The 12508-nt window shown below is 42.3% G+C and overlaps 1 protein-coding gene and 2 non-coding genes across 3 annotated transcripts; all 3 read right to left on the reverse strand.

Moving 5' to 3' along the window:
* Positions 1 to 431: 431 nt before the first annotated feature.
* Positions 432 to 12401, reverse strand: Cct6a (chaperonin containing TCP1 subunit 6A). Its single transcript, XM_075977885.1, has 13 exons — positions 12026 to 12401; positions 11357 to 11420; positions 10270 to 10404; positions 9484 to 9657; positions 8275 to 8378; positions 7834 to 7944; positions 7465 to 7624; positions 7306 to 7388; positions 5361 to 5457; positions 3441 to 3588; positions 2798 to 2931; positions 2000 to 2102; positions 432 to 1115 (listed from the first exon to the last, which is right to left on the reverse strand). Exons 1-13 carry the CDS (start codon positions 12160 to 12162, stop codon positions 970 to 972), a joined length of 1596 nt encoding a protein of 531 aa, XP_075834000.1. The 5' UTR covers positions 12163 to 12401; the 3' UTR covers positions 432 to 969.
* On the reverse strand, positions 3271 to 3400 carry LOC142842828 (small nucleolar RNA SNORA15). Its single transcript, XR_012909489.1, has one exon. It is a non-coding gene; the product is annotated as a small nucleolar RNA SNORA15 (small nucleolar RNA).
* On the reverse strand, positions 9783 to 9916 carry LOC142842832 (small nucleolar RNA SNORA22). The gene has a single exon (XR_012909493.1). It is a non-coding gene; the product is annotated as a small nucleolar RNA SNORA22 (small nucleolar RNA).
* Positions 12402 to 12508: the final 107 nt, after the last annotated feature.

The following is a 12508-nucleotide window of genomic DNA, read 5'->3' on the forward strand; positions in this document are numbered from 1 at the left end:
CCTCCTGCTGGGATTAAAGGCGTGTGCCACCACTGCCCAGCCTGGTTTCGCCTTTTTATTTCACTCATTGTAGAGAATACTGAGGACCCTCACCACAACACTCCATTTTGGAAGATGGCATATATAACGGAACATATACACGGAAACCAAGAGTATTTAGATGAGAAAAAGTTGTCAAAACTTGTTAAAGGTACGATGGGAAAATCTAAAACTAAAATCTAAAAGGTTTGGAAACAGCCTCAAAATCGCTATATTTCACCCGTATTCTGGCTGTGATCCTTGTAACCGGTTCTGTCGCTAGCGTTCTCAAGCTGTTTGCAAGGGGGCTTCAGAATTGTTATCCCTGCCCCAGGTTCCATGTGATAACCTCAAATTCATTTTTCTGAGGGAAGCATTTTTTAGCAGTTACTTCAGAAGTGTGAATGATCCAGTACCTTTAAGTATTTATTAGAGACACTATGAAAACCATAAATTAACCACATGTTTTGCACCGGTAAGAATCTTACATTGTTTAACAGAGTTAGTTGGATAATTTATAATACATCCATCTGCTAAAAAAAATCTTTTGAGCTGGGGGGTCTCCTGCAGCCTGAGTTAGAGCAGAATGCCCTGACCTTTTTTTTTCCCCAAAGTGCTAGGCTTACAGCTCCACTATGCCTTGTTTAGGAGAAAACCATTACAATTTTTCAAATAACATTTAAGGAACAAGGTAGATAACACACTTATCTTAATATGTAATTTTGTATCATTGTAGCTGAAACTTCTTATTCAGTGTCTGCTTTATGCATACACTCTGAAATTTTTTTTTACAGTATTATAATTTGAATAGGTGCCAAATGTCCTGTTCCCTTTCTTCAACCAGGACGAGAATATTTCTTTTCCAAATCACTTGAAGCTTGGATAAAAACGACTATTTCCCCATGTCATCCTGTAGTATTTATTGCAGATGCAGCGACGAGGGAGACTTCTTCAACCTTTCAGGGAGGACATCCCGGCTCTCATGATCTCATCCACCAGGAGAATGTTGGTGGCAATCACAGTACAGGAGTGAAGCAGCTGTTTCTTCACACAGTAGTTATCCCACACACCCATCTCTGCTGCCACCATCGGCTCACCTGCAAAAGACCACACCTTGAAACTACGTATTATCAGATCCCCTTTTTAAAAATAAAAATCACATGCACTTTTGTGTTCTCCCTGCATGTTGGTCTGTATGAGGGTGTCAGATCCCCTGGAACTGGAGTTACAGGCAGTTCTGAGCTGTCATATGGGTGCTGGGAATTGAATCTGGGACCTCTAAAAGAGCAGCCAGTGCTCTAAAACACCGCAAGTCATCTCTTTCCAGCCCCCCATCAAATGTCTTTTTCAAGAAACCATTCTATTTTATAAACAAACCCTGCCAATTCTAGAATAGGAAACAAGGGCCAATTTAGAGTATTTTTAGGCAGTGTTTTGCTATGTAGCCAAGACGGCTTTCAGGCTTTGTTCCTGCACCTCCGCTCTGGGATCACAGGCTGCATCATGTCAACCTCAGAATCTTATCATTGACTACCCATCCATTAGAAAGCACCAGATTCCCACAATCACTGCTCCTCTCCAAAGTATCTTTGGTGTGTGCTTGATCTCTCTCTTTAAAAATGATTTACAGTCAAAAGTATTCACTGCTTACCAAACATCTGGATATTCTTGTTCTTGATACATTCCTGTTGACCTACACTAAATGGGCTTTTGACTCCTCATTTCAGCAATACCTTCTACCTTCTACTAAGTGACAGTATGGACGGTAGGCCTCTTATATGTGCATATTTGTGTTACAGGGACTAAAAGCAGGGATACAACCATGCCACTAGCTTTACTCCACTAATTAAAATATCACTCTATGCCTGAATCTAGTCAGTCCAGTTATGTGTCACTGGTACCCAACCAGAAGAACACTAAGACCCTTCAGTCTGTCATTTACTCCATCCAGCTCCACCCCCACAATAAGGTGCATTCTCACCTGTGTTCAAGTCCACACCCACTAGTTGACCCGATTCTGAATGCTCAGCTTGAACTTTGACTAGTGTTTCCTGAAGGTCAAAACCAGAATTCTGCGCAAGAACCTAGCAAACAGATTTAATTCTTGAAAAGACAAACTGAGAATAGAATGTTAAGCCTACAATAAACCAACAGTATTTCGAATTAAATAAAAACCCTAGCTGCCCCCCCCTACCAATAACTGAGGTGGTGGTTTGCATGCACGGGGTCAGAACCATCCACGTTCTCATCCAGGGGACAGGCAGGTGTTGTTGACTGACTCTCCAATACACCTCAAGCCCAGCAAAACAAAGCACTGGTCATAAACCCTCACCATAAATACGTACCTCAGAGACTGATGCCCATCCTTGCACAACCCATACAGACAACGGCTCCCCAGGCTGGCGCCATGCAGCTGTCATCTGTCCACTTAGCCTCCCTCCCTGCCATGTGGCTACTGGTCCTTACTTTGTGACAGACCTCCATGCTGGCTTTACCCCTTTGTTTTCTCCACTCTTCTCTGCACAGCTGCAGAGATTTTCAGCTTGTCTGTCATGGGGTGTAGTAGGGTGGGTATTCTTCTAAACTCTACAAACACTGCTGGCTGGCCTGAAATGTTATGTACATCAGTTGGCCAAGATCAGCCTGCCCTGCCTCACAGGTGCTAGGACTAAAGGCACATGCCACTCTGCCTTGCCTGTCATAGTTTAGGAAACTAACATTTACAACCGACTCTAGCCCAAAGGCTGTCAGCAAATAAAACTAAGGTAAATATTCTAACCTTGGGAATAATGAGCAAGGCGTCCGCAAATGCCTGCACTCCAAGCTGAGCCCTGCCCTTCACACTGGGCTTGTATTTAATCAGAGCTTCCGCCATTGCCACTTCTACTGCACCAGCACCGGGGACAACACAGCCTGTTGGACAAGGAAAGGAAATGCTAAGTTATGGAGGAAAAGAGAGAAAACCCAGTAAACACAAAGTTTAGAGCTCATTGTAAGGAGAAACACACACTTTAAGCACTTAACTTCTTACGACTTCGCTTCACCTGTGATTAGTTAGTAATATGCAGTTCACCTGTTCCTGCAGGACTAGAGATGGAAATGCAGATCTCATATATGCTAGGTATGTGCCATACCAAGAAGCAATACCTCAGCACAGACCCGTCTCTTAAGCATCAAAACCAATAGCAAAATGGTCCTACCTAACCATAACTCAGTAATTGATATCTCAAGAGCCACCAATTTTAATCACTTACTTGTACTCACTTTTAATAATGATATACCATAAAAAACAGCATACCAATCATTTTAAAGGAAGACGTTACTTTTGCATGGTGTCTGGCTGTGTAAATTACAGACTAAAGAACACAGTATTCAGCCATGCCTTTTAACAAAACACAATGCGAATATAGTGTGGTTCTTACCATCATCGATGGCATTTTTGACAGCCCTCAAGCCATCTCTTATAGCATCCTTGATTTGAGTCAGTGTGTGCTTATTTGGTCCTTTAACCAGCAATGTGACAGAACGGGGATTATTACATTTCTCAATAAAGGTGAACTTCTCTTCACCCTGGGAGAAGAGAAATTGTCAAAACAGGTTACCCCAGGCATGGTGGTGCATAGCATTAATCCCAGAACTTAAAGGTAGAGGCAGACAGGTCTGTATGACGTCCAGGTAATCGAAGCATACACGGTAAAACCTTGCCTTAAAACAAAAAACCAACACATAAGAAGTAAAAACAGAGTAGCATGCAAATACAGGATATGGAGTATATGGAAGAATAATAGGATAGTCATTATTCCAATTATAGAAAATTTGAAAGGGGGAAATGATCACAGGTGCAAAAGAAATTAAAAATTTAAAGTCATATTACATATAAAGCACCAAGATATATCAGGAAATAATTTTTTCAAAGATTTATTATGTATATATACTGTTCTGTCTGCAGGTATTCCTGTAGCCCAAAAGTGGGTACCAGATTTTATTACAGATGGTTGTAAGCCACCATGTGATAATTGAACTCAGGACCTCTGGAAGAATAGCCAGCACTCTTATCCTCTGAGCCATCTTTCCAGCCTGAGGAAGTCATTTTTATCAAAATGGTATAACCACTGTTAAGTTGCTCAGGTTCGGTAAATAACCCTCATGCAAGCAACCTGGAACAAATTCAGTGAAAGAGTTCTACACAAGTCGGGTGGTGGTGGTGCATGCCTTTAGTCCCAGCCCTTGGGTGACAGAGGCAGGAGGATTTCTAAGTTTGAGGCCAATCTGGTCTTCAAAGCAAGTTTCAGGACAGCCAGGGCTACACAAAGAAACCCTATCTTGAGAAGTCAAAAAGCCCTAGTGAGTTCTAGTCCAGCCCAGGCAATATAGGGAGAACCTGTCTCAAAACAAATACATGAAATTGTTAAGAAAAGCCAGGAAAGCTGGGCGGTGGTGGCACACACCTTTAATTCCAGCACTTGGGAAGCAGAGGCAGGCAGATCTCTATCAGGGCAGCCAGAACTGATACAGAGAAACTGTCTCAAAAACCAAGCAAACATAACCCCAGCAGCACAGACACTGAGAGAAACAATGAATGAATCAGACCTCCTGAAACTGAAAAGCTTCTGTAAAGCAAAGGACACGGTCAACAAGACAAAATGATAGCCTACAGAATGGGAAAAGATCTTCACTAACCCCACATCAGACAGAGGTCTCATCTCCAAAATATACAAAGAACTCAAGAAACTGGACACCAAAAGATCACATAATCCAATAAAAAAAAAAAAGGAGTACAGACCTAAACAGAGAACTCTCAACGGAGGAATCTAAAATAGCTGAAAGAGGGGGCTGGAGAGATGGCTCAGAGGTTAAGAACATTGCCTGATCTTCCAAAGGTCCTGAGTTCAATTCCCAGCAACCACATGGTGGCTCATAACCATCTGTAATGGGGTCTGGTACCCTCTTCTGGCCTGCAGGCATACACAATAAATTTTAAAAAAAAAAAATGCCTGAAAGACACTTAAGGAAATGTCCAACACCCTTAGTCATCAGAGAAATGCAAATCAAAACACTAAGAGACTTACGTAGATCTAATCTACATGGGAAGTAGAAAAAGACAAGATCTCCAGAGTAAATTGGGAGCATGGGGACCTTGGGGGAGGATTGAAGGGGGAGAGGAGACGCAGGGAGGGGAGCAGAGAAAAATGTAGAACTCAATAAAAATTAATAAACAAACAAAAAACCAAAAAAAACCCAACCAAACAAAGTTTATTAGGAAAAAAATCAGATTTTGAGTTTGTAGTTTTCTACCTAACCACTGATAAACACAATACTCTTGTCTTTAGAAAAATACTTACCAAGGTATACTCATAGACAAGACCCGCATGTCCCAAACATTCAGGATTCAGGTCATCAAAGGAATTCAGAGCCACCCCACCACAAGCAAGTGTCAGCCTGTAACAATGAAGCACATTATGCAAAAATATAGTAAGTCATGTTGGTTATGTTCAAGAATTTTCAGAATGACACCTTGAAAGTGTATTTTTGTTGCTTTGTTCGAGTCAGAGCTTCCTTCTCTATCAGTCCTGGCCGGCCTTGAACCCAGAGATCTGCCTCTTCCCTCCTAAGTACTGGGATGAAAGGCATACACCACCACTGCCCAGCTGAAGAAAGTCTATTATTTTATTTATTTTGGTTTTTCAAGACAGGCTTTCTCTGCGTAAAAGCTCTGGTTATTCTAGAAGAAACTGCATTTTAAATCAAATCCCTTCCCATTTACTGTAACTCAGTTGGTAACTGAGCTTTTAAATCTCCATTTAAACCTCCCCACCAAGGCTGTCAAAACACAAGGAAACCAGAATATGGATGGGATTCTGTGGGGAGAATATTTCTCAGGAACCTTCCTTCTCTCTTGTTCTTATTTTAAAAGCATAGCTGAGATATGTATGCAGACCAGTAGGCTGCCTCCTCTCCCAAGTGTCAGCGTTACAAATTTGTATGCAATCACACCTAACACACTATTTTCCTAATTTCTCTAGACAAAAGAAGCAAGTCTTGTTGATGTCATGGTTAAAAATAAATCATGTGGCTGGGCATAGTGGTTCATGCCTTTAATTAAGTGTTCAGGAGGCAGGCAGGTTGAGGTCTGTCAACGAGGCCAACCTTGTTAGTGTGTTCATAGTGAGACTGTCTCAAAATAACACATGTAAAATCTCAGGTGAGAGCAACCAGTACGCCCACAGGCAGATGGGACAACATACACCCAAGGAAACAACAGCCAGCTTTAGAGTTTGATTCATGTTACAAGATATGCCAATTAAATAAAATAGATCAAGCTGCTGCTCCTAAGTCTGTACATCCCCACCCCAAATATGTATTTTCCATTTTCAACTACTTTCTCTAAAACTAATAAAGGGGGGAGCACACAGGGATGACAGCACATCACTGAGCACTTACGTGTCTCTTGCATAGCACCCAAGTGAACCCACAGCACACACGTTGACTGAGCGCCTATAACTCCCCAGTTCTAGGGGTTCCAATGCATGCTCACAATACATACATGTAAAATATAGATGGCACAGTGACACACGCCTTTAATCCCATCACTCAGATCTTTTGAGTTTGAGGCTAGCTGAGCCTGACTTAAAAATAAAATTTTAAAAAAATTAAAAAGATGTGGAAAAGAACAATTATCCTCAATCTACTTAGTGTCAAATGCTGGGGGACGTAAAAAGAATGAAGAGAAGATAACAGGCAGTGATGATGATCACAGTGGTAGTGAATGTAGTCAATGCCAATGATTTCACGTTTTATATTTTTCTCTGAGCACATAGAAGACCAAGAGAGCCAAAAGAGGGACTTGATCCTCTGAAACCAAATGTAGATGAACCTATGTAGATGCTGCTAACTGAACTCAGGTCCTCTGTAAGAACATTAAGTATTTCTGAAAACAGCCATTTCCTCCAGCACCCTGCTGGTTGGCACTTGAGGTGCTTATCTGTAGCCATGCACTTTGGAGGCCGAGGATTGTCAAAAGTGCGATTAAATGATAAATTTGGAGGCCCATGACAGGGCCTTAAACTAAAGGCTAGGTCCTTCAATGAGTATAATCCCTGGGACCCACATGTTAAGACAGAACTGACTACTGCAAGCTGAATTTATGCTTATTATATAATGTGATATGTCGTAATAAAATCAATGATTTTGTTCAATTAATATAAGCTAACAAAATGCAAAAGCAAGCAGACACGCAAAAGGAATAATCCTAAATCCCTTAAAAAGTATGAAGCTGGCTCCACTCACCTCTCCATGTTTCTCCTCTTGGCCCGACGCAGAGCCACAATGCCTTCTTTTGCAAGGGCATCTAAGGAAAAGGGGTCAATCCCCTGAATAAAAACAAAACATTTCAATAGCCTTCACCTTGAAAACAAATAAGACTAATTCAAAATGTGAAATTCTTACCTTTTGATTAATGACGACAAATCCCTTATCTGAGTCACCACAGACTTTCTTTTTCAGCTCTATTATCTTTTTAACCCTGTCTTCAATGAACTTCCTTTCAGCTTTTACTAGCTTTTCTCTCTCTTCCGCACTCTTATAAAAGAACCCAGAATTCACTTCTCTACAAAGGAAAAAAAAAGCCATATAGAAAAGGGGAGATTTCCATTTTTTCCTCAGTTTTAATGGGAGTAAGGGGACTGCATTCGGACAGACACATTCTAGGCCAAGTGCTCTACCACCAACCCACATATAACCCATTCCCCTTTCTGTCTTTACAGAGGGGGAAATGTCAATGTCCTCCTACCCTGAAGGGTTATGCTATAAACTCACGTTTTCTCATACTCCAAAGACACATTGCATGTGAGGATGTAGGCATTCTCTACCCTTTTCTTCATATCAGGATGCCGTGCTCCATGATCCAAAACAAGTCCTCTGATTAAGCTATAAAACAGGAAAATTCACACCACTCCTATTTACATATAGTAGGCGAGAGACACACACACCAATAAACTTTTATACAAGCCAACTAATTTCTATAACATCTCGGTAACTTTTCAGTTAAACTTTTGGTTAGAAAGCATGTCAAGCCGGGCGGTGGTGGCGCACACCTTTAATCCCAGCACTCGGGAGGCAGAGGCAGGCGGATCTCTGAGTTCGAGACCAGCCTGGTCTACAAGAGCTAGTTCCAGGACAGGCTCCAAAACCACAGAGAAACCCTGTCTCGAAAAACCGGAAAAAAAAAAAAGCATGTCAAGGTATCAGGTTACCTACCTTGTATCAGTTTCAGATTTATGTTTCATCTCCATGATCTCAACCATGAAGAGGTCAATGGGTTCATCTTTTTTCTTAATGGCCAAAATGGAGTCTACCACAGCCTATGAGATAACCATTAGATAACTTTAATTTTTAGAGGATGACACACTTTAGTTGACCTTTATACAAGAGTAAAGACTGAAGTAATTTATATCTCTAAAACCCGAACTTGCAATCGTCTGAAAATTATCATCCTTCCAATTACTGCAAACACAAGTAACTCATGGGCACAGTCTCAGCCCTTCAGAAAACGCAAACGGACTGGGGTTAAGATTAGGAAAAAAGTCTCAAACACTCTATCCCTAAAAAAGCACAACCACACCTTGTAACAATTTATTTTTTGTTTTGTTTTTCAAGACAGAGTTTCTTTGTGTAACAGCTTCACTCTTGCAGACCAGACTAGCCTGGAACTCAGAGATCCTCCTGCCTCTGCCTCCCAAGTGCTGGGATTAATAGCATGCACTACCACCGCCTAGCCTACAATGTATTTTTTATAATAAATTTATAGAGAACTAGCAAACGAGTTTGAAAAGTGCTCCAAAGTATTGGAAAAAATTGATAGCTGGGTGGTGGTGACACATGCCTTTAATCCCAGCAGAGGCAGATGTCTCTAGAAGACTAGTCTACAAGAGCTAGTTCCAGGACAGGCTCCAAGACAGAGAAACCCTGTCTTGAAAAACAAAACAAAAAAAGAATTGATAATTAATTACCCTGATTAGCCAGGCAGTGGTGGCGTACACCTTTGATCTCAGAGGCAGGCGGATATCTGTGCCTTTGAGGCCAGATACAAGAGCAATTCCAGGACAGATTCTAGAACTACAGAGAAACCTTGTCTCATTAAACAAATAACAAAATCAAATTCTGATTAGACCACGAGAAACATCAAACTATCAGTTTCCATAAATGTATGCGGTGTGTATGTGGAAACAGAACCAATCTATTTCTAAAAACTAAGTCTCTATAATTTTTTTTGAAAGTTTCAGTTATTCTCCCAATCTTTCCACTTTGAAGACAGATTACTTTATTAATGCCTAGGGAACAACCCAAACGCCTTACTTTACACAGCATTCCTGTGAAAACCCTATGTGTGCAACACTAAGAATAGACACTTATAGGAGATTTTCTCTGTGCAATACATCACATGCACAGGCCATGCTAATCACACACCTCTGTTAAGACATCTGCAAGTTCAGCATGAACTTTAGTTCGCAGAGATGTTCTGGCCACATCGACGAGTGTTTCTCTGTCCATCTCTCTGCTTACTTTCACTTGTTCCAAAAACTGGAGTGCCCTTTCCTTTGCAGCTTCAAAGCCTTCAGTTATTATCCTGGGGTGAAGACCCTATAAACAAAACAGTTAAAAACCACTGCCAACATTTGTATAAACGATAATTCACTAAGTTCAGGACCACTGGAAGGGACACCAACCAGGGCCATTCATTCATACTTAACACAATCAAAGTAACATGATGTGCTGATTTTTTGAATACATTTAAAGGACACAGTACTCCTTTCAATGCAGAGGAAAAGAACAGACTTTACTCTAGCACAGAGTCAAGGCCAAGGGAACCACAAAGCACACTTGGGTGTTCACTGTGCAAACCACAATACCAAACCTAAAACAGGCTCCTAAAATTCTGCTGTCAGTAAATGCTTATCTTGCCTTTAGGTAATCTCAACACTATTTTGAAATATTTTTTAAAAAAAGAAGAGACTAGGCCAGAAGCAGTCAGAGCTCTATGAATTCGAGGCTAGCCTATTAAATATAAATACAGTCATTTATATACAGTTGACTTTTTCTTCATTCATGTTGGACCAAGACAAAGACATGCAAAGGCTCCCAGATTTAAGCATCCTGATCTCAGATTCTATGGTGTGCTCTCAGGTAGAATCACATCAATCTGCACCAAGAGCCCACCAAACAACACACCACAGAAACAATTATCACGTGTACCTCAGAGATGTAGAGGTCCGCCTGTTTCAGCAGCTCCCCAATGATAAGGACATTGGATGTGGTGCCATCACCTGTTATGTCATCCTGGGCTGTAGCTACTTTCGCTATTAAAGAGGCTGTTGGGTGTTGAATTTGCTGAAAGTAGAAAAAGAACTATTTAAATGACTTAAAACGTTACCTAAGGTTAAAACATAAGACAGACTTCTTTTGGACCAATTTCATCTGACCCTTGGGACAAAATAATTATAGTAAAATATAATTAGTTAGGTGTGAAGGTGTACAGTTTTAACCCCACTATTTAGGAGGTAGAAGCAGGTTACCGCTGTGAGTTCGAGGCCAGTCAGGGCATAGTGAAATCCTGGCTTAAAGGAAAAAAATCAGGGGCTGGAGAGATGGCTCAGAGGTTGCCTGCTCTTCCAAAGGTCCTGAGTTCAATTCCCAACAACCACATGGTGGCTCACAACCATCTATAGAGGGGTCTGGTGCCCTCTTCTGGCCTGCAGGCATACACACAGACAAAATATTGTATACATAATAAATAAATATTAAAAAAAGGAAAAAAATCAAAGTAAGAAAATTTTCATTTCTCCTGTAGTTGAATGGAAAGGTGAGGATTTATTTTGGTTTCTCTTCCCCACTTGTCCTGTTTTTGAGGGAGGATCTCACTATGCAGTCCTGCCTGGCTTTGATTTTTGTTGTTGCGTTTCTGGTTTTTCGAGACAGGGTTTCTCTGTAACTGCCCCTGGCTGTCCTGGAAATTGCTCTGTAGACCAGACTGTCTTTAAATCCAGAGATCCTCCTGTCTCGCCTCCTGAGTGCTGGGATTAAATCGTGCCACCACCACTTGGACTTTTTCTCTTTTAATAAAACAATCTTTTAGCCTAGACTACAAAAGTAGCTCCCTCTTCAAGAAAAAGCAGGGACCTAAATACAAGTGTCAGACTCCAAGCCCTTCACCCAACATACTATTTTCTTATTCTCTTTGTTTCTGTCTGAAAGATATGAGCCACCTCAGGAGTGAACACAGTAACACTAACAAAGAGGAAGTCGAGATTTTTTTTTTTTACCTACACTGGCAACCTCTTACCATTTCGTGAAGCAGCACATTGCCATCTTTGGTAAGCTTGATGTCTCCAGCACCAGAAACAAGCCTGTCAAATGGGCAGAAACTGATGAGCAAGAGGTGATTTCTCTCAATGGAAACCCAACTAAGAATTCCATAAAGAAGCCAAGGGTTGCTGATGTCTCTTTTTTTGTCCTCTTTTGAGACAAGTGAACCACTGGGAGTTCGAGACCAGCTTGAGTAGATCAGTCAGAACCCGAATAAATACATAATGAAAAGTCCCACAAAGGCCATACCGGAATATAGGACACGAAGGCTGGCGCTTTTTGGGAAGCGGGTACAAAAAAAGGAAAAGGGCGCGGGGGTGATTAAAAGCAAAGTAAAGCGCTACGTCCCAGTGAATTTCATTAATTTACCAACTATAAGGTAACAAAAACAAATCCCATGAAATCTGGACCTTACTCCCACATCCTAGTAAGCTCGGGGCCACGGGGCTGGGTAAAGGTGCACACGCCACCCTCTACCTCCAAAGGAAGTGGGTGCGACTGTCTACCCGAAAGGCGCGAACTGGGCGTTTTGGATGGGAGGCCGCACAGACATGGTAGAAAACGTCCCAGCGAAGGCCCGAAGGCGGCGGCTCGAGTTTGCGGACACTGGCCCGCCAGGCCCGTCCTCCCGCCATCCCGGCCTTACATCTTCATGGTTCCCTTAGGCCCCAAGTTGGTCCTCAGAACATCCTGCAGGCCCCGTGCCGCGCTGATATTCACTGCCAGCGCTGCCTGCGCCCGGGCCACCTCGGCTTTAGGGTTGAGGGTCTTCACCGCCGCCATGGTTGGCCTAGCTTAGGGAGAGGCCGAGAACAACGTGCTCTATGCGGGTCTTCTCGAAAAGTCTTACGCACCGCGCCCGCCCCCAGCGTGCTCACAGGGCACCTCCATTGGGTTGCGGCTCGGCTGCTGCCCCCTGATTGGCTCAGACGGACGCTAGTCTCTCGAGGCTCCGCCCATCTCGCCCAGTTGCGGCGTCATTGCGCCACCGAGAAACTTGTTCTCTGGCAATCGGCGCTCCGAATCTTAAGGTTCCGTTATGGTCGCAGCACGTTGTCGCCTATCCGCGATTTAAGTCCTGAAGCGCAGGCAAAAACGTCCTATAGATTGTGTCTGAGGGATGCTTCAG

The sequence above is a fragment of the Microtus pennsylvanicus genome, chromosome 1 (genome assembly GCF_037038515.1).
Source record: "Microtus pennsylvanicus isolate mMicPen1 chromosome 1, mMicPen1.hap1, whole genome shotgun sequence".
In the NCBI taxonomy this organism is placed as follows: Eukaryota; Metazoa; Chordata; class Mammalia; order Rodentia; family Cricetidae; genus Microtus; species Microtus pennsylvanicus.

What these genes read in the sequence shown, in the direction of transcription:
- Cct6a (XM_075977885.1), bottom strand. Translation starts at nt 12,162, where the DNA reads ATGGCGGCGGTGAAGACCCTCAACCCTAAAGCCGAGGTGGCCCGGGCG. An exon ending in ATGTGCTGCTTCACGAAATG is followed by an intron (nt 10,405 to 11,356) that starts GTAAGAGGTTGC and finishes TTCTACTTTCAG; the next exon opens with CAAATTCAACACCCAACAGC. An exon ending in GGGTGTGGACTTGAACACAG is followed by an intron (nt 1,116 to 1,999) that starts GTGAGAATGCAC and finishes GGTCTTTTGCAG; the next exon opens with GTGAGCCGATGGTGGCAGCA.